Source organism: Chanodichthys erythropterus, chromosome 24 (assembly GCF_024489055.1).
Source record: "Chanodichthys erythropterus isolate Z2021 chromosome 24, ASM2448905v1, whole genome shotgun sequence".
In the NCBI taxonomy this organism is placed as follows: domain Eukaryota; kingdom Metazoa; phylum Chordata; class Actinopteri; order Cypriniformes; family Xenocyprididae; genus Chanodichthys; species Chanodichthys erythropterus.
In genome coordinates, this window is record NC_090244.1 from 1,489,781 (window position 1) to 1,511,757 (window position 21,977).

The 21,977-nt window shown below is 40.1% G+C and overlaps 1 protein-coding gene across 7 annotated transcripts in view; it reads right to left on the reverse strand.

Moving 5' to 3' along the window:
* znf609a (zinc finger protein 609a) overlaps positions 1 to 21,977 on the reverse strand; it is a 103,379-nt gene that overhangs the window by 47,762 nt on the left and 33,640 nt on the right. For 2 of the 7 annotated variants that reach the window (XM_067380582.1, XM_067380581.1), the window contains exon 2: positions 8,377 to 9,249. In XM_067380582.1, coding sequence (XP_067236683.1) covers positions 8,377 to 9,117 — 741 coding nt within the window. In that variant the 5' untranslated portion in view covers positions 9,118 to 9,249. The other 5 variants (XM_067380588.1, XM_067380589.1, XM_067380590.1 and 2 more) reach the window with 5 other exon arrangements.

Here is a 21,977-nt window from a genome sequence, read left to right on the forward strand (position 1 = left end):
TACTTAAATAAAAAGCCTGAAGTCAGTCCAAGTAAAATTAGGACACGTTCGCCAACAATTTTAATTATAAAGAACTTTTAAAGAGCCGTAGGAAAACAAGACTGGTAAGATTAAGACTGCAACTTTGAAAATTGTTGTTGGTCTATAAATGTCGGTGAGGATCTCGCACCACGAGTGTTACGTTAAAACAACATGTCATGTTAAAAACAGTTCAAATGTATCTCAAGATCTCTTCCTGTTCCAATCAGATGTGGACGGCCGATCGACAGATGGATTCAATCATTCCGGTCTACACTGGAAGGGATCGCAAAGTCAACAAAGTTATCTCTGCTATCGCAAGGCTTGTAATGTAGATACCTTCAGTGATAATAAATGCATCACAATGCATTGTTCATTTCCAGTGTATTACCACATACTCCCTGGAAAAATAAACAAACAGATTAGTGTGTCATTCCTGTTTGCGTTCAATCAAAGAATTTTGGGTTTGGGTAGTGCACTGAGAGAAAAAGATGAAAATTCAAGTATTACGTAAAGTTTAAATGCCTTCATTGCAGAGTCAAGTCCGTTGGAGCTTTGTCTCTTGAGTTCTTACCCTCCTAGCTGGCGGTGTATGTTGTCTGGATGTCCTTTGCTTTCATAACTGCAGCTCAGACGAGTCTTTCTCTCTCTGTTTGAGCCGTAGACGGGACAGCATGGGCGTTTCCTGGCTCGCAAACCCAGGGGCCTAAAATACCCAGGGGCAGCGTTCACAAATTGTGCGGTGAGCGAGTTTAACAGCCTCTCCGTTCAAGAGCCGAGACGCTGTGCCAAAGTTACATGAGGGGTGAGAGAAAGGGGAGGAACTACAAGAGGGGGGAAAAAAAACGCAAATGTGAGAGACAGGGAAAGAAATGAGATGAGAAAAGGTCACTGCCGACACTCATGTAAACACCAGCAAAGGATTTACAGTGTGGCAAGAAACCTCTCGTGGCAGAAAAGACACAAAGAGACTTGGAACCTCGGCCCAGGAGCAAAAGACCCAAAACGAGGAGACATTCCAGGAAAAGACGGACCTCCCCTCCTCTCCCAACTGGAAAAGCTTTGTTTTAATGGAGTACAGGCTTCCTGGCTGCTGTCAACTTGGGAATGGTCTGGGATAAGAAAAGGGAGGTTGCGGATCTCAGAAACCAGTCGAGAATGGGTTTCTTTCGTACCGTCCTGCTCATGTTTTGAGTCTCTTTTTGTTCTTTATTTACCCTTTTTGGAGGACGACAACAAATTTGGCATATTTCTGAGTTGAATGGAATATTTAGTGAGAAATAATAAGGGGAGGTACTTGATTTCATCCAAAGTGATTGTGAAAAGTAGGCTATATCACTGCCCCGCCCACATGGCTTTGCTTACATCAGCAAGAGAGAAAAGTCGTTGCAGACATTTATTTTGCCAAATATTATGGTTCATCTTGCCAAACTAGTGTCCGTGAACTGCAAGGGGTTCAATTAATGAAAAGCTAATTAGTTAAATCATAAAGTAAAATTAAAATAAACAATTTTAAAATTAAAACAATTGAAATACAACACCGAAACGAAACAAAAGATGTCATGTGGCAGACCGTTTAACCAACATCAGATAACAGTGTTGCGAATGTGTTGTTAAAATGTTGAAATATTAACTTACAATCTACTTTAAATTAATATTTAGGTTAAAATAGTTCAACTGACAAAAAAGGTTTGGGAATCCCTGCTTTATATTAGCACACTGTGGAATCAACATTTATAGACAAATTAGATCCCTTAACGTGATGAAAAATGAATAAAAATAAAACCTGTAAAACTTAGCCTACTTGTGTCTTCTTCCTCCTCTCATTTACCCTCTTCAAACATGGCCGCCACCCTGGCAGAATGCGCACGTGCAACAGCCTCGCACACGCTCATACATACACATGCTAAAACACTGTCAACGGCAAAGAACAGAAAACTGAACGGCATCTCTGCACGGAAAACCGCATTTCCTTGCAGCAGCATGGATCTTACCCTCCCTTCGCGCGTTCACTCTTCTCCCCTCCCCCTCCACTCTCCTCTCACTACTCACGCACAGAGACACGGAACGAGGCGCGTTGGAAACGCACTGGCTGACAGCGAAGGACAGCTGCTCTCTCTCGCTCGCTCGCTCTTCCCTTCCCTTCCCCCACAGCTCGCCCCACACACACACTCTTACAGCGCTAAGAGACAGAGCGAGCATATGAGGACGGGAGGGAGAGAAGATGGAGAAAAACAGGAGGGAGGGGAGAGGCGGCCATGAAAGGGCTTTGTTTCGCATTTCTCTGATGGCTTTTGCAGGCCACGCCGTCAGCTTGACACGATAGCAAGATCAAATTCTTCATCATTTGAGAGCAAATTCAAAAGATCAGAATATGCTAATTTGTTTATGTCATTTCAATATTAATTACATAAAAACAATGACATGTAGCCTTGAAGCAGGGATGGGAATGAAATGATTCCCAATTCTGATGTGCCTTGATTCTTTTAGTACTTTTGAAGGAGCAATCTTTTTTACTTTTTCAATTAAAAATACCATATATTACAACAAAACTCTAAAAGGTCTTTGCACACCGAGTCCGAAATTGTATGCATTTTTTCGTATTCCCCATCCTAAAAATTCATCAATCCTAAAAAGTCTGAAGCGTATTAATTAATCCGTTAAGAAAATTTTCGCAAAACAATACAAAATGGAGTCTTCAAGCGGTGAGGAATATTTTTGTTGTTCTGTCTCTTCTTAAAAAGAGAAAAAGAAAGAGGAAATACTGAGTCAATCCAATCCTGGATGGTGTAGAGAAGATAGAGAGTGCCACCTCCTTATCAAGGAATTGCGGGATTATCCAGAGCGATCCAAAGTTTACCTCAGGATGTCAATGGCTCAGATTAATGCTCTGCTAGTGCACTTTGTTTTGCACAGTGCTTTGTGCTGCGAGACGAAGTGGATCAACTTGTTAGACATTCTGGATTTTGGCATTTGCTTGTACGTTTGTCCTGAATTGTCAAAAAACCTTTCAAAATGCTTGCTATGGATGCGAAAAATGCAGAAAATTGAGTCGAATCCAATTTTTTTTTGATCCGAATTTTATGATGACGGATGAAAGTTACAGGGGCAGTGTGTAAACGTGATTGACACAACATGAGGTCGTTTTTTAAGGTATTTAACGTGCGGAAATTTTGGATGACAATTTTGGACTTTAAAACTGGCAACTCTTTAATCGGAAAGTCATCAAGAGTCATTCGATCATGAATCAGCACAGGTTTTTTTTTACCTTTATGAATTGTAAACAGAACCGAACATCATGAAAATCATTCAGTAACTGCTTCTAATAAGTAAATAAAGCATGCCTTGATTTAGAAATGCCAAAATAAATAAAAACATTAAAATAATATTAAAACAATTTTATTAGTCTAAATGAAAAAAACAAAAAAACAAAACAAAAAATAAAAATCAATTGTTTTAAATGCCTAAAGTAAATATAGGCATCACAGCATTATAACATACAGAACGAAAAATGGATATTCCCCCATATAAAATTAGCATTAAACAAAAACACTAAAAAGTCAATAAAAAGTAGCATTTATTACAACAGAACTCCAAAACTGATAACTCATGGGTTTAAGGCTGAAACAAGAGTCTTTTGGTTTGATTTTGGACTGAATGGAAATAAATGAAGGTGAACAAACAAACATTAAAAAGAATCGGTTCAAAAGAGTGATTGGATCTTGAATCACACAACACTGGTTGGGCTGTTGTATGAATCGTACAAAACGAATGTCATAAAATCATTCAGTACCGGTATGTTTTACCAAAACTGAACTGGTTCTGAATAAGAATAATTCTCAGTTCCCAACCCAACATTAAGATGAACTCGAATCAATGACGATATATCACTAAGTAAAAGTAATAGTAATAGTGACGGAACCTTGCCTTATCAAACACTGCTTAATTATAAAGGAAAAAAAATGACTTGGCTGTCAGAGTTAATGGCTGAATCACAAAGCAGTAAAACAGACAGAGAGAGAGAGAGAGAGAGAGAGAGAGAGAGAGAGAGAGAGAGAGAGAAGAAAGGCCATCACGACTCAACGGTTCCCACCTCCCCGTCTTTATCTCCCGCTGGATTTATTGGTGAGGATGTAGCAATTACGCACAGGCAAAACAAGTAGCCCTATGTGAATTTTTCAAAGGAAGGCACTCCAACATCAAGAGAGAGACTGTGCTCAACACCATCGCATAACGATAAATGGGAACCTAATCCTGTTTTTGGCATGTCAACCAGGATTACACCAAAACTACAGCCCTCCGAACCAACGAAAGACATCCCATACGGAGATCGCCTGGGGGAACACATTTCCTCCAAATAATGAAAGCTTAAGAAGTGTTAAGAGGGGAAAAAATAACCTGGGTATTTACCAGCACAAGATCAACCCTCTGACAGGGAGAAAAAGAGAAACTATAAATCAATCCGTGTTCCTGTCAGCATCCCTTAAAATGGAGCGTGTGGGCTGACAGATCGGTACCGCGCGCTGTTACCGTGGCACTTCTGCCGACGAGGTTTAAAATAAGTACACAGCACATCACGCTAATCATAACGCATCGGGCGTTTACACCAAAGCTGGTGTGTTTTGATAAGGTTCTAGGAAACAAAAACAGCTGCCAAGAGCAGCTCGAAGAAAAGCTTAATGCGTCTCCAGGGATTACGAATGCGCACTCTCGAAAGCTTAAGACCCGGAGGGATGGGACTAAAAAAAGTCACCTTTACAACAACAATACTTAAAGCAAACAATCAGCAAAAAAGCTCATATATGGTTTTACAACATTCACAAGTTAAAAGCCTTAAATTAATTACAAGCAGAACTAATCCATCAACTGCCAAGAAAAACATAGCAGAGTAATACAATCGCGTGGTTTAACTAGATTACATTTCCTGAAGAAACCTGACTGGTACTTGGCTATACAAAAACCTTGTATGTGATAACACAAAATTTGAGGTACAGTTCTCTCTAAATGAGAATAGATTAATTCCATAGTGTTAACGTTAATCATTGAAGCAAACAATAGACTCCTTTTTCAGGAGGCTTTTCTGTACCGGTGATAATATCATGTACAGACAAAGGTGTTGCATCATACCCAGATCTTTAAATCTGGATTATCTTGAGATGGTTTATTAATTGGCCGTCTAACAAATCCACTGAGCTGTAGTCTACAATGGCAGCAAATTCCCCACTTGAGTCAATAACAATGGCCAGCAAGGGTGTGAACCCGACTCAAGCGGAGATCCAGATGTTGGAAAACACAGTTTATGGGCAGCAAAGATCCCAATATTAAACATTTGCACACACGACATAACCCTCAGAAAGGATTTCCTGGATCGCCATCCGATGGAGCAATAAACTTAGCAACTAACGTCAGTCAGAGTTACGACCGTGCGCTCTGATCTCGCTGCTGGACTGAATTCACAGTGCGTGTAGTGCGGTCTGAGAGCCGACTCATAGCGATTGCCTCTATATTTAGGGTCAGAAATGCAGACTGCTGAATCAACATGGTTATAACGGATGACGGCATGAGCTGCAGATGAGCAAATGGTTTGAGTGTCAACAGTAGGCAAATGTTCTTTACAACATGGTCAATGTGAAATGTCATTCACAACTCGTTTAGTATGAGGCGCTTCTGAATGAAACTGGATATCCATTGAGAGAATGACTTAATTTAGAGGGTGAAAAGCAGAAATGATCAGGAATGCCATAACTAAAAAATATTGGCAACAACCAATTTGGCACTGATATATTGTGTATCCCCAGTTGAAATATTACAAGGAGGGGGCAGGTAAAAAGAGAAATTAACACTGCATAAAAATTACTCATTTTAAAACAGAACTAAAAAGCCAAAAGTCTAAAAACTACAATTCCTTAAAGTATGAAGTAAAACAAATAAGTAACTTTTAGCATAACAAAAGCATGATTCTGATAAGCAAGGTCGGGGTACTGTCACTTATGCAGCACATCATAGACATCAAATACTGATTTAGTCCATGACTGCAAATGCCTTATTAAAGAAGGTCACTCCCCCTCATCAAATAACCTCAGAGATGGGTTAAATTAGCCTGTGTTATTCTCAAGGCGATAACGACTGCAAGTGCAGTATTAGTGGATATGCTAGTCTGGCAGGGACACGCAGCAGGTACCAGCACTCCTGCATTCCTGCACGGTCGTGCGAGGTGGGAAAACCAGCCCTGTCTGCCATCGGACGGCTCAAGCCCACAGTGCCCCGCCCGCATCATGGGATGTGGAAATGTGAAACCACTTTACAGATGGTTAAAAAGCCAGTCTGGTCCCCCTCCCTGACACTCGATAGCATCCCCTCCTCACACCTCGAGATCTGGTTGTTAAGAGGCAAGAGGAAGAGGTATTTCGCGTTTTGTTTGAGCCGTTGTCGTCCCTCCCCCAAGGCCCCAAGTGAACCCCCTGTGCTTGTTTAAGGAATGTACCAGAAGACAATAGTGGCAGTCAGAGGAAGCTATGAATAGAGGCCATTGGTCGCAAAGCACTACAGTGCCAACAGAAAGGTTTCTACCAGAGACAAAGCTTAGAATGGCTCTTCTAACCCCCAGAGCAGAATCAAGAAAGAAGAAAACTACCCTCGGACTACATCAAAAACTTTTACATTTCAACTTAAGAATTAGGCAAGAATTGCAAACATGTAAACGTCAATACTTAGCTAACGCAATGCAAGTATATGGCACCATTGTAAACTGTTCTTGGACAAAACAAGCGGGAATAAAGTTTCCTGTAAGTAGGAGTTATAGCTTACTTTAGTAGTTAGCATGTTTACTATAAACATGTTAAATAATTCAACTAACATTCTCACTTCACTTTTTTTGCGGCACCAAAACAGTAACTTATCTGTAAAATTAGTCAAATTAGGAGAAGAGAACAATTTACACTAATGTCCACCAAAGTCCCCATTGCTCAGAACGCAACACGGCTGAAATGTTTCGGAAAGCAGCAGGATGTGAAAATGAGATACAAAAATCACCTTATTATAAACACTACACAACAGAAATGCACTATTATAACAAAACAAAAAAACAAGGTCTTTAAAAAACAAAACAAACAAACATTTAACTTCAAGTCAAGCCAAAAACAAAAAAATCTTTCAAGGACATTAAAAACAGATCACCGTAAATTCTTTCTAAAGAAAACCCCTTAGTTTCTCTTTCCAGTAGCCTATATTTGGCTGCCTGTCACAATTGAAAGCAAGCAAGGGGTCCAAGTGTTACATTTCAATGGCTCCCCAGAGGCCCACTAGGTAGGGAACACAATGCTGTGAGTATGAACAACTACTGACTGAGTCACTAGCAAGGAATTTCACATATCTGTTGTAAGCAGATACTATAGTCTATCCTCTCAGTTTGTAATGCACAGGCCAGGCTTAGTAGTTGTACAACTAAAAGCAATGCAGTTTAATTTAATGACTAAAAACAAAAAGACTACTTATTTAGCTAAACACCATTCCATTCATGCATTAGTCTGCACTGATCTTTCAATCTAGAGTTTGCAAAAGACAAAGTGTATCAGTAGACGTTAATGTGGGGAATATGCCAAACTCCACATTCTTCTTAGAACAATCTGTTGGATTCTTGTTTTAACATGAGAGATCAAGCTACAAATTAGACCAGCTGCCAAAACTCCTTAGGCCAATAATTGAATGCAATATTCGAGAAAACCCCTGCAACCAGCCAACAAGTCAATTCAAACAAGACTGAGCAACAAGAACTTCGATCAGACAGAGAAATTGCATAAATATTAGAAGATATCTGACCTGAGTTTCTCTGTTTGTTACCTAACAATAGAGACTAAGGCTTAAACAGTTGGCAAGATGGTTATTTGGTTAACAACGATTCGTAAAATTATCTTATTAACATTACAGCCGTTACATTCTTGTGTACAAGATGGATGTTCTAGGAGTTAATATTCTTGTACCTCTGGTTATCTGGCAGCTGTCCTAAATCTCTTTTGGCAGCTCTATGCATTACGAACTGGAGATTGAGACCACTGAGCTAAGCATGTCCGTTTTCCTCTCTTTAAATTGGACTAGTGCCAAAAGGAATTGCAGCGAGCAGGTATGTCAGGTACTACTAACTCTCTGGTTAATTTCTAAACATTTGTAACAGCATTAGTAATGCAGTGAAGGTTGCAAGCTAAAACACAATTTATAATACTCAACCAGATGCTTAATAAATGGAAACCTTAAACCATCCAAACTAACACCAGACAGACTAATGCAAACTTCAGATGGCTTCACGAACCAATCAATACTTGCTTCTAGTTGTTAGAGTAATAAAAACACCAGTGCACTCACCTTCTCACTTTTTACTTTCTTCATGCTCCTGCAGTCATTATTTTCCACTTCTTCTGGTTCGCTCTTGATAGCCAAAGGTGTGACTATTCCAGTGGTATCAAGAGTAATATTCCCTAGTTGATCAGCCCCACCAAGGTCCGAATTTTGCGTCCCCTCAAACGGGGTATTGCGTGCCTGGCCTAAAGGCATAACCTGGGCCGATGGGTCCTTTTCTGAGGGCACATTCCCAGCTTGTACCCCTTCGTTTTTCTCCTTCTTGCTTTTCCCAGAACCCTCCTTGTCCTTTTTTCCACTCTGAACATTACGGGAGGCCTTGTTGCTTTTATCGGAACCTTTCCCCGAAGGTAAGGTTGTGGGACCACTTCCAGCGGTTGGCCCAGCGCCCTCATTTTGAGTCCGTCCTTGGGCGTCCTTCTTGGCCCCGTCAGGGGTTGAGGACTTGCTACTGTCCTTGGAATTCTTGCTACGCTTAGCTTTGGATTTGCTGTCCTTGACCGGTGGAGGAGGCACCGGGTTAATGAACTTGATGTTATCAGGCAATGCCGCTACGGCGCTCGAGGCAGTAGCCATTCCGTCCCCGTCCTTGGTGCCAGACATCTCAAGTTTGTCTTTCTCTAAGTCAGCGTCGAGGTCAATGATCAGGTTGCCTACACCAATATCCCACTCATCCCCGCTGTCGTAAGTGTCCACCGCATTCGAGTCCACACCTTTCCCGCCTGCAGTGCCACTACTGAGGGACATCTTAGTGCCAGCGGCCCAAGCGTGCCACAGGGAGGTCTGACCTTCTCAGACGACTGAGGCGGTCAGGAAGCACATTTACGCAAGCCTCAGGGTCCTGTTGGTTTCCCCTTCCCAGTAACCCACATTGTTGCCCTGGGAGAAGAAAAAACAGTGAAAAAAATATGTATGAGGAAATGTAGTAAAATATGGTGTTTCAAGACAGTTTGACAGGACACTGCTCTTATGAAACAGGTTTAGAAATGTCAACTTTACATTTTCTATATATAAAAAGGCTTTGCAAGCTGTACCACTCCACATGAATTTCACATGCTGAGTAATTATTTTAGACTCAGGATGACAGCTGAATCATGGTCATGGTCACCATCAGTGCACAGTCAATCTGTGCTCAGAAAACAGACGTTGCATCACAACACATGGAAACACTTCCCTCCATCATTGACACAGGTTGACATCAAAGAACTGCTGAACTCAGAATAACTCAAACATGCCACTGGTTTGTAGACTACATAGCATTGCTATTAATTTCCTGACAAGTGAACATTAAATATATTAAGGATGTGCAAAACTACATATTTTCAAAACCAACTAGCCATGGGATGTCTGAATGATTAGTTGGTCATAAGGCAGCCCACTATAATTAGGCTGTTGTAGAGTCACGTCCACCTGTGAAAGTAACATGTTCCTACACCAATAAGGTAATTTACGTAGGGCACTTCTTGTGGTTAAAACCAGCTGATTAAATCAGAAAACTGGGGTCTTTAAAATAATTTTTTCAAGTTAATCTCATTTTAACTTGATGGGTCATCAATAGAGCTTGAATGCAATCCGATTAGCAAGTTGACAGTGTGTTGTTAATAGCAATTGTCTCAAGTTACAAAATAGAGCATGTCATGCCGTCAACATACTAAACACTCCAACCCTTGTATGGGATTGTTTTTACAAAATCGGGGTTTTTCCTGCATTGAAAATATTTTGTCAGACACCAAAGATGTATTTGATAATTTGATGTGACGATGTACCTGCCATTCTGCAGTATTGGTACCCGCTGATAGCCGTAAGCTTTAAAACCCTCTTGTGAGTGTTTTTGTGCTCTGTGAAGAGCATCAAACGTTTCTATTTACAATGTGTTTTTGCAGCGTTGAGCTTTGTATTCAATCACAGACATATCTCTTGAGCCCATGAACACAATGGCCAATCAGAGGTGTTTAAGTTAGTCAAAATCCACACTTAAACACGACATCAATAAGAGAATTATTGCACAGCGATTATAACAGGAGTATTCACAAGAGTGTATCTTGTAATCGGCAGCTTCAGTGATTATAATGGCAGCGTTTTTTTGTTTTCTGTGGATAACATTTTTTTCATGCTGCCAACTGCACATTGCAAATTTTCTGTATTGACAACAATATTTAAATGCGCAAATTAATCTGATTGACAGTGATAACCGTAGCAATGGATGGAACAAAACAATCTGATACTTTATGTCATGTGATCTGTGCATTAGGTCTTGGAGTGTAAATGCAAAATAATAGACCTGCCAGTTTTTCCTTTGCAATGTCTAACTTTGTTGTTATTTTATTACTTACTTTTCAAATCAGACACCTAGTGAATTTTTACACTTAAATGTACAGATTTTTAAATATAAAATAGGCTCAACATATTACACATAAATAGTCAAAACATGGTAAACCTCAGACATTCTTTAAAAATGCAGTTTACAATTTATTCACTACTTATGTCACAATAATTGCTTTCCGTGGACATGAAATCACACAATCAACACTTTCCAAATGTCACTGATCTTTACGACCTTTAAATAGAAACAGAAACCTTTTTAACGTCAAAGATGCCCATGATCTGTTTTCCATTACAGATTCTCAAGAATACTAACCCATCAACAAGCACAACCAAGGATCTAGTTCTGCAGAATAGCTCTACATTCATTCAGTCTGGAACAGCACTAGAACATTCAGACAGTGATTAAAGGTCAAAGTCATTGCCCATAATACTCGAAAAAATTCACATTAAAGACAGTTCGAACCACAAGCTAGTTTCACTGCAGTACTACAGCTTGGCGGTTGTCTAATAAAACTAAGTGCTACTTAAGTTGAAAAGGATGAGTCCGGCTTTGAGCTGCATCTTAAATGGCCGAGGAGACAGATGGTTGAATGAGAGGACACTAATCAGTGGTTTGCTGTAATCCGTCAGTCCACCAGGGAACATGGAGTGTGTCCTGCAGGAAGCTTTCCAAACGTCTGCTGTTGGAACCCAAGATAAGACCAACTTCCACTATCACAGTCCTTCATCAGTTCCCTGCGTTTCTCAGGACACACTGAAGAGCTTTTAGAGGAGAACTTCAAGACACCTTTTTTTTATGCAAACAACAATTCTGAAACACAATAATCAATGTTATTTAAAATTATTTCTAAACAGCATTTTACCTTGTTAAAAGGTAATGCCACTGGATGTTCAAATTCTTTATACTAAAGTTTAAAGGGGTGGTTGATTATGATTTCACTTTTTTTACCTTTAGTTAGTGTGTAATGTTGCTGTTTGATCATAAACATCTGCAAAATTACGACACTCAAAGTTCAATGCAAAGGGAAATATCTTCTTTTAAAGAAATCTTTTTTTAAGGAGTACAACAAGGGCTGGTAGGGACTACAATGAGCTTCTTCCTGGGTTGGTAACATTACAAACCCTAAAATTTACATAAACCCCACCCCCAAGAACACACAACAAAGGGTGTGGACCATGTTGGGCTGCTTTAGAGAAGAGGAAGAGTTGTTGTAGTAGAGTGTTGTTGACAAGCCGTCATTTTACACCTGACTGCTTCACAAACGAGGGTCAATTCAACACAAAAGATGAACATGACGGCACATGCTAGTGGATGAGTTGATCAACTCCACAGCAACTACATCAATTTATCCACTAACCATTCAGAAACATCCAGTTTCATTCTAAAAGTTGTGACTTCTTCCTGAGTCTCTCCATCAGTGTCGACTCCGGTTTGAACAATGTAAGGCTGTCAGTTACTGACAATCCTCATTTTGGCTGCGTGAGATTCTCCAGCTTTGTTGTTGTTGAGCTGTTGTTGAGCTGTGTTGAGCTCTTCTGGAAAGGGGACGGGAGCAGCAGCTCATTTGCATTTAAAGGGACACACAAAAACGGTGCGTTTTTTGCTCACAAAAAAATTTGACAAGCTATAATAAATGATCTGTGGGGGATTTTAAGCTGAAACTTCACAGACACATTCTGCGGACAACAGAGACTTGTATTACATTTTGTGAAAAGAGGCATAATAGGTCCCCTTTAATGTTTAAAGTCAACTATAATTCAATCAATCAATGATGTGAGTTTTGGCTGGGACTATCCATTTTTTCTGTTGGGAAATTGGTCATTATTTTAGCAATAATATTTAGTGCTGCTTAGGTCACTGAATAAAAAACATCACATTAAAAAGAATAGTCATTACAGAATTGACAAACATTTATAATCTTAAACCTAGCTATAGAAGTATCCATGATATAAATGGAATAAAACCAGGTGGTGTACAATTTACTTCCTGCAGTTAAAATGTGTAATTAGTTACTAGTTAAAACATGTCTGGCAGTGAGCCTTGAGTGTAACTTGCCCAGGGTTCTTGATGTTGCCAATAAATGTGAAAAGCCAAAGCTTTACAAAACTCATTCATATCCCAACATGGCTGATGATGCAAGCCACTGTCACTGTTCTCACACACAACCTAATTAGGAACCGAATGATGAAACGGTGCTTGTTGCTATCGCTATAAAAAGGGGGTAAAAAACCTTTTGTCTGTTCTCTGTTCAAACACTGAAAGCAAAGAGACAAAGCTTTTGATTCGAGCCAGACAAGGATGTGCTGCACATGCTCGAGTTTTGCTTTTTGAAGTCGTTTGATGGATAATCAATCAATACGCTTCTAAAGAAACGGTTTATTGAGAAGTATAATTAAATTGTGCTTCTCTTCATCTTTGGCAAGTATCACTAAAGGTAAAGCAAGCACCCAAAAACACTGCACTGGAGCGGCTCTGGAACAGGTTGTCCTCTTCATTACCCCAACACTCAGGTACTGGTGCCCTTCCAGGGGCCGTAAATAACGGCGCTAAACTAATTTAGCTTTCCTTGCCACATGCCAGCGAGCAGCGGGAGCGCTCGGGGGAGGCGAGCTGCCTTTTCCATGCTCCAAACCCCACCCGACACGACACGGGCCTAATTAACACAGGCATCCACAGCGGACGCCTCGGCTTGATGGAAAAACGTGAGCTGAAACTCAAACGGGCACTTGTGCAAACGCCTCGCCGAGATGACAGAACCGAGGATCGATACCTGTCTCGCCCCTGTTTGATGATGAAAAACAGATAAAAAGAATGAATACAATCGGGGCTGGGATGAAGAAAAACAACAACAAGACAACAAAGATGAAACAAAACCAAGAGCCGTTACTCAGGAGAACCCTCTGACCTGATTGAAAAGCACTTGTGCCTTCGGTGCCAGAATGGCCTCTGAGTTTTTAATTCCCTCTCGGCAATTGAGTAATTGAGATTCTCTAATAAAAAAGCAGATTCAAAGGCTGCTGGAATGGCAGAGAAACTGACAGGCGCTTCGTCAGGGTAAATCACAGCTCTTTCTGAAGAGCACAGGCTCAGAGAAAGGGAGGGAAGCACTTCCCGTGGCTAGATTACACACTGCATCAGATGAAAGCGCCGCCACTTGCATTTTCATCTTCCCCTCTTGGAATTCTCCCTTGCCTACTTGTCTTTTTCTTTCGAGTCGAGAGATCTGTAAGAAGACAAGTGTAGGATTTTATCTCAGAGATGATGGCAAGACGGCCGTCCGTTCTCTTTCCGTTCTTACTAGGCCCGATCGGTAATTTCCCAAATGGCCAATAACCTTGTCCTGCCAACCTCACAACCCTCTACAATGTGAGTAATTCAATCACATATGCGACTAAATCTTCACTCTGAGTGACTAAATAATGTCTATCATTAGCCATTGGCTAATTTTTAGATTTTACTCACCAGTGTGTGTGTTAGAGGCGAAGAATAAGTTTAGCATAGATATATTTTCACTCGCTAAACACTGACTGAGCGCTTGAGAGTTTCGCTTTCCGTTGAGCGATCTGTAATATTTCAATTCAGCTCAATGGATGCACAGCGTACCTGTACTTGACATGCCGCAAACTCTAGTGTGAAGGCACACGACTCGCCGTCACTGTGCTAAGAGCGCCGTTTCTCTCGCACACCCAAATAGAGAGAGAGTATACCACTCAACGCTTTACATGTAAATGATAATCTTTGTCGTATTTTCCTGTCAAAATGACAGAGTTCATTTGGAATTATTCAACTTTTAAGAACAAGCAGAAGAGATTCCTCTTTCTTCGGTGGTGGGCGAAACTAATGCGCAAACGGCAATCTCATTGGCTGGCGCTCATCTATTACCGTCCCTGTTTTCATTCCAGCAAATCAGTTCAAGCGAACACTGACAACGTGATTAATATTCCTGAACCCAGCAGCTCATTACTCCTTAGTGCGTTGTATATTGTTATTAGTATACAATACTAATACCAATAATTAATATTATCTATTACTATTATCTTTTTTTTTTTTTTACAGAAACACTGAATGACCAACAATATCTTAATCACCACCACCAGTCCTAAGTTCAGTTAAAATGACAAATATGCATTCATACATGGTTACCAAGTTTTAGTTCTAATTATTAAAGTTGTATAATTAAATAGTGCTTGATTATCATAATATGGGCTAATGCTCGATTGACTGATGTTAAGAGTGTACATTCAGATATTTAAAAAGCTGTGTCATTTTACAAAGATAAACTGATGTACTAGCCATTGGCAATTCTATTGCCAGGGTGTGTAGAGGGTTGCCTCATAACTCCACCATTAGCCAAATCAAACACAGGCCAGCCGTGTTAGCGGCCGTGAAGGGAACATTTGATCCAACCCAGAAGAGAAGAGAACAGCTGTCCAGGGCCATTCTGGAGGAATTGGGTTGCCCCGTTCAACCGCACAGTGAAGAGGTGAAATTCTATCTGCACTTGACCTACTGCACTGCCCTTAACGCTAACACACATTGAGCGATTTCGTCCCCAAGCGTGGCCATCCGACTGATTACGCTGTCAAACACAATGGCTTGCAACAATTTAATCAGGGATAATCTGTGGTTAATGCACACCAGCCTCACAGGAACTGCAAAAAAAAAATTTCATGACAAAGCTGTGGCCAAACATTTCAAATTTTATATATAAAAATATTAAAGATAGTTTCATAACAAAGACACATGTAGCATTTAATGACTTTATGACATGTCACCAGATGTTAGAGAAGTTAAGCACCACCTCAACCAATAAATATTTTCCAGCTCTGCCAAACACAGCCAAGCCAAATACTCAATTACAGGGGCAGGAAAGGGGGCTTCTTAACGAGCTATTTCTTAGAGTCTGCCTGCGGGCCTGAGCGCTCGTTCCGCGCTAGCTGCCACACCGAGGTTCCACCGTGTAATTGGATTGTGTGCTTGAACTGCTGACTGAAATAGAAAAGTGCAGGAAGCTTCAGGTGATGGGAATCAAGCATCCTGCGGGGTCAGCCAGACTCCATCTCAGCAAAATGTCAGGAGCAGCATCCGGTCTGGATGCTCAGCAGGACTTCAATTTGTGGCTGTACCTGATGTACCGTTCTGCATTGCCCCCGAAATGTCTGTTTGGGTGCAAACGTCTGCCAGGTTGTCGATTACGGTAAGTCAAGTGTACATAGACATGCCCTGAAGACCCTGCCAGCAACAGACCTTTTGCTTGGGCCGCACCTGTGCGGTTTTCCAATCAGAAGCTCTTTTTGAAGCTACATTGACACTAGGGCTGCACGATATTGGAAAAACTGACATTGCGATATTTTGTTTTTCTGAGATTTATTTTGCGATATGAAATAAATTCAACTGATTAATTGAATAGCTCTATTAGGAAAGAATGAATAATTCTAGAATGATTGGGGTGATTTAAATGAAATAAACAGTGCTTTATATATTTCAGGTAAGTATTCAGGTACAGAAAATGAATAATCAAAATGTAAAACAACACTAGTCTTCGCTGCAAAAGTGATTTTCTCTTTGTATTTTGTTGTTTGATAATGTTCAAGACACAGAAATCAGCAAAAATATTAGGCTGCTGTCACTTTAAAGCTGAATACACATCCGTTTTCTTTGTTTCCATTACCTTAGCCATAAGCAAGTGTGTTTACATGGATAATCGCAGAGATGGACATTTTGACATCATTTTGCATGTTTCCATTCAAGCATGAGCAGACACAGAAGAGAACGGAATTCAGTGTTCATGTGCGACTGCGCGCCTCTGTGTTTGCAGAAAACAACATGCACAACTGACAGGACCCAAAACATAGATACGGATTGTGCAATGTCTAGTATACTAGACATTGCACAATCCCCATACTAGACATCACACTTCCTGCAATGTGACTATCGCGGATGCACACATCGTAATATTGATGCTAAAACGATACATGCAGCCCTGATCGACACTAATATGAACATATTTGAAAGCGAATCATTTTCTCTACGTTTTGGTAGATTACATACAAAGTCAATGCAAAGACGCATATTCGCTCCGGGTGGTGTGATCGCCACGAACATGCAGTATTTGCCTCAATCAAGAGACACTTCTCATCGTGCAATGTTTTTATTCGCACAAGTGATGCAAAAAACAAGTAATCCTAATCTAGAGCGAGTAACATGATGCGAATATTTGCTTCGCTTTTTAAGATTTACAATTTCCAACGTTTAAGTGTGGACAAGAAGTCTACTGTCAATTTTCAAATATATCTGAATTAATGTAGACATAGCCTAAGAAGCCAGCAAACTTTGATGGCACCCTTGTGCTCAAAGATAAAAACGGCATTGGTATAAATGAAACATTTCTGCCTCCTTTCATCTCAATTCCCTTGTGTGTCAATAAAGCAGGCCAGACGTTTCACTCCAAATGCTCCAGTGTGAACGGGTAACTGATTTGGCACCCGGATGACAGGTCCCGCAGTACATGAAATCTCTGGAAGAGAGTGTGAGGGCTTCAGGAGGGTTTACAGCCTTCAAGTCACAGATAATTTCCAGCCTATTCAAAGAGAGGACAGAAATACTGTTCGCAGAGCACACACAGTACCCGTCCGAGGAGGCTGACAAGCTCCCAGATGGATTGAGCAGGCTGCTGGCGGAGGAAGAACATGGTGCTACTATTCACAAGCGTGGCTTCCTGGCAAAATAAACCAAGGGCTTTTTCATCCAAGTCAAAAACAAGTACAGTGCACCCAAACTTTCGGTCATCACTCTCAAATTATTCCAAATCTTCATGAACTTTCCTCTGTGGAACACAAAAGGAGAATCTCTGACAAATGTTCACGCTGCTCTTTTCTGTACTGAAAAAGACTTTCTGAATCCAAAACACTACTAGTAGTCTTTTATAAATTTGGTGTACAAGACAGGTGAAGTGTACAAACGTGTGGGAAGTTAATGTGTGTCAAAAAGGCGTGACAAGGGTCTATTGAAATTTGAAACATAAAACAATGATTCTTCATGCCAAAGACGCCTCCGTTGGCAAAGTTTACTGCCAAGTGTTTACTGCAGGCATCACATTTGCAGTTCAGAGACAAACTTATGCACACAGTGTTGATTCTCTTAAATTTTACAATGCATGTCACTCAAAAAACACCATTGCTGGCTGAACAAAGCTACAGAATGATAAGTGCTGCCATTAAACTAACAACACTTGTCACAACTTTGTTGTGGTAGCTGTTCATACCAACGTTTAACAAGCTCATCTTTCATTGCGTGCAAACAAAGTTAATCTGAAGTCCTTTGTAGGTACTAATTTGAAATAATCTGAAAAAGGAGTAAAGTGCCTCACTTGATACAAAGGTAATTGCTGCAAAAGATCCTTCAGCGAAGAGAAGCCATTTGTTGCCAAGATAACAATTTAAGAGCACCAAATGCCTAAAGGCAACACGCCGACAGAAAACTACACCAAACACGGCAGGAGTTGACAGGTTACACAAACCTCGTCTGACTCATTTTTTCCAACCAGTCTTTGTTTTCTAAACACACACCATCAATCAATTAAGTACTTAAATGAAGTTGAGATCAGCTCAGCTCTTCAGGTTCAGACACTTTTGCTCTTAGCTAATTTCCAAACAAGGATAGTTCAATCTAAATTCTCACTGTAATTTACCTAAATAACTATCCCGCTTGCCCCAAATGTACATTCATGCTGGGATGAGTCAGGATGGTGGATTGGTGAAGCGGACTTGTTTGGCTTAATACAGTATTATATATATTACTTAATGTTTTCTACCTTAATTCTACTCATCTAACATTTCTAAATGTATATTACATTACACTTTTATTAAATTCTACTTAATTTTTTTCTCTCTATTGTCATTTGTAAATGTGTATGAAAGTACTTGGAGCTTCTGGAAACCATATCAAATTGCTTGTGTGTGTGAAAGCACATTGAAAACACTATTAGTACAGTGCTGTGAAAGGGATGAATTTGAGTTTTGAGTTTTTCAGCAGGCTGTTAATCACGCTAGTCTTCATATTCATGTTCAATTGTGTCTCAAATGCAATTCTTTAAAGAAGCACAATCGCTTCCACCAAACACACAGACCCAATTATTCCGATCTAAAAGGTCCCTTAACTACTGTAGTCTAACTTTACAAGACCGACTAGTTGTTTAGACAACCCACCAACTGGTAGATCTTAAAAAATATGCAGTTTTGCATATGCCTAGCAGTTACTATAAGGAAGCAATTGGGATTTGCCATGTGGGTCACGCCCAGTGTGGGGGCTGGGATATGAAGTTGGGTTCAGATGTGGTTTTCAGAAGAATCTTAGGCACACAAAATCAGCACAAAACCAAAACCACAACAGACTGCCATCTGTTTTGATTAGGAGAATGTGTTACTTATGTAGGCTTTTCAGAGTCACGCATGTTTGAGTGCTGAAATACAGCCGCAGACGTGTTGTGCACGGGATACAATGGGCATTTGAGGTAAGAATGAGGAAGAAACCTAGAACCCTGCTTCTGAAAAAAGTTTGTAATGCTTATTTGCATGTCGTTAAAGAACCATAATCATCATGCAACAGAAAAAGGCAACAATGCAAGGGCTTTTTTTTAACACCTTTACCTCCTACTCAACAAATTTGCTTTCAAAACGCGCCTTTGCAAAGCCACAATATGGGCGGCAGCTGTGTGTTCAATTGTGTTTATCCAAGCCAATAAATTTATGACAAACACATGCTACAACTGAGGCCAAGGTTCCCCTAAGCAATTTCAAGCCCTCCACGCACCGACACTGCAGATCATGAGCCGAACCCATTCCAAACTTCTCTCGTCATGCCTTCAAAAATAAAAACTCTCCAAGATCACAGGGGGACCTCCAAAAAGTGAGTTCTGAGGAACAAGAACACCGCAAAAACTTCTGCTATGCAGGTTTTTGGTCAAATTCTGAGGCATGATTTGGATGAACCACACTAAGAAATATTCAAGTCATCTACATATCTAAATTGAAAGACGAAAAAGCAATAAAATAAATACTGCATAAAGAAAATTAAGCTCATCTTCAAAGGTGTGGTTGATTATGATTTGATTTTTTTAACTTTAGTTAGTGTGTAATGTTGCTGTTTGAGCATAAACAACATCTGCAAAGTTACGACATTCAAAGTTCAATGCAAAGGGAGATATTTTCTTTTAAAGAAATCACTTTAAGGACTACAACAGATGGCTGGTAGGGATTACAACAGGCTTCTTCCTGGGTTGGTAACATTACAAACCCTAAAATTTACATAAACCCCACCCTTGAGAACATACAACAAAGGGGGCGGGGCCATGTTGGGCTCCTTTAGAGAAGAGGAAGAGTTGTTGTAGTAGAGTGTTGTTGACAAGCCGTCATTTTACACCGGACTGCTTCACAAACGAGGGTCAATTCAACACAAAAGATGAACATGACGGCACATGCTAGTGGATGAGTTGAATCAACTCCACAGCAACTACATCAATTTATCCACTAACCATTCAGAAACGTCTAAAAGTTGTAACTTCTTCCTGAGTCTCTCCATCAGTAGCTCATTTGCATTTAAATCGGTGTGTTTTTGCTCACACCCAAATAGGGGCAAATTTGACAAGCTATAATAAAATGATCTGTGGGGTATTTTGAGCTGAAACTACACATTCTGGAGACACCAGAGACTTTCATCTAGTGAAGAAGGGCATAACAAGTCCCCTTTAAATCAGAATGTATTAAATGCAGTAGAGCAAATACTACTACGAACTTAAAAGCACTGGATTTACTAAATAATAAACAAAACAAAAAATAAGAAATTAAGCCAAATACTACATTTGAGTCGGACATGTGACTGGATCAATAAGAAAAACCCAGTCATGAAAAGTCCAGGGCGATGAACGAGAAAGAGGGCTGGAAAACCACATTCATGTTTGGAGTGATTAAGGAGCCGTGGGGCCCCAGCAAGAGTCAGGGGTCCACTGAGGAATGTCTTACACCAACATCCAGCAGATGAATCACTCAAATAACCAACGAAAGTGCTTCCCCATCAAACAACAGATCTACTGAATAATCTGGTTACACATGACTCATCTATGAAAACTAACTAGTCTGTTACTGAAACCGAGTTTATCCTTTTTTGGCATTAATATTTTCAGTGGCAGTACTTTGAAGGGGATTAACTTAGACTTTTGAAAAGTTTTAGAAATCGGTTGTGGTTAAAAACCAAATGTTGCATTTCTAAATTAATCCCTTTAAATTATGACACTTCACACAATAAAACCACTTCAGTACCAAATTCTCCATCTTCAACAATACAAAGAAACAAAGAAAAGCATCAGAAACACTGATGATCAATATTTGCACTGAGAGTGTTTTTGCTTTCAACACTGTCTTGAGTTTTAAAGTACATGTTTATAAGAGTGGTTTTAGCATGGTGGTTTCCATAAAAGCTAATGCCAACCACATTACCAGTGTTTCTATATTCATATTCTGAAGCTCTGATATTTTTAAAAACACTTCACAGTAACACGAGGCTTGCGCTGAAATAAATGGATGGAGTTATCACCACAATCTTGCGAACTGTGCAATTCTTTCTGCCAATCGCCCACCCAAGGTCTCTCGGCTGAACAAAAGAAAAGAGACATTCTAGCTGACGGTTTATTAACTGGCTGGCACAGAAAGTGAAAACTGTTTTTCTGCAGTCGAACGAGGAGATGTGAAAGGCTGGCAAACTAAATCCCAGCTGGATGGTGACAGGGGGCAATGAACCCAACAAAACAATGACTGCAGCTGTGCCGTGACGGATGTCTACCACCATCCCACTGACACCAGAATGGAAATATTAGAAAAAAATGGTACCAAATAAACCACTTTTCTACTATCCATCCTGACGAGAGAGTGAATCATCTATGAACATTTTGACATTATATTCTGCACATTTTGCCCCTAAATTGTCATTACAATAACGTGAAAGAAATAGTCAGTATCAATATGTCTAGATTATTAAATCAGCATGAATTAAAGTCAGTAGAACAATTACTACTACAAACTTCAAAGTATTTGTTTTATTAAATAAAACGATTTAGGACCATTAAGAAAATTACTACTTTTGATTTTGAGGTGTAAAATATGATCTAGGCATGTCAACTGGATCAATAAGAAATGCCACTAACATGAAACGAACAAGAACAAGAGGACTGGAAAACCATTAAAGGAACAGTTCACCCGTAAACAAATTTCTCTCAAGTCATTTCAAA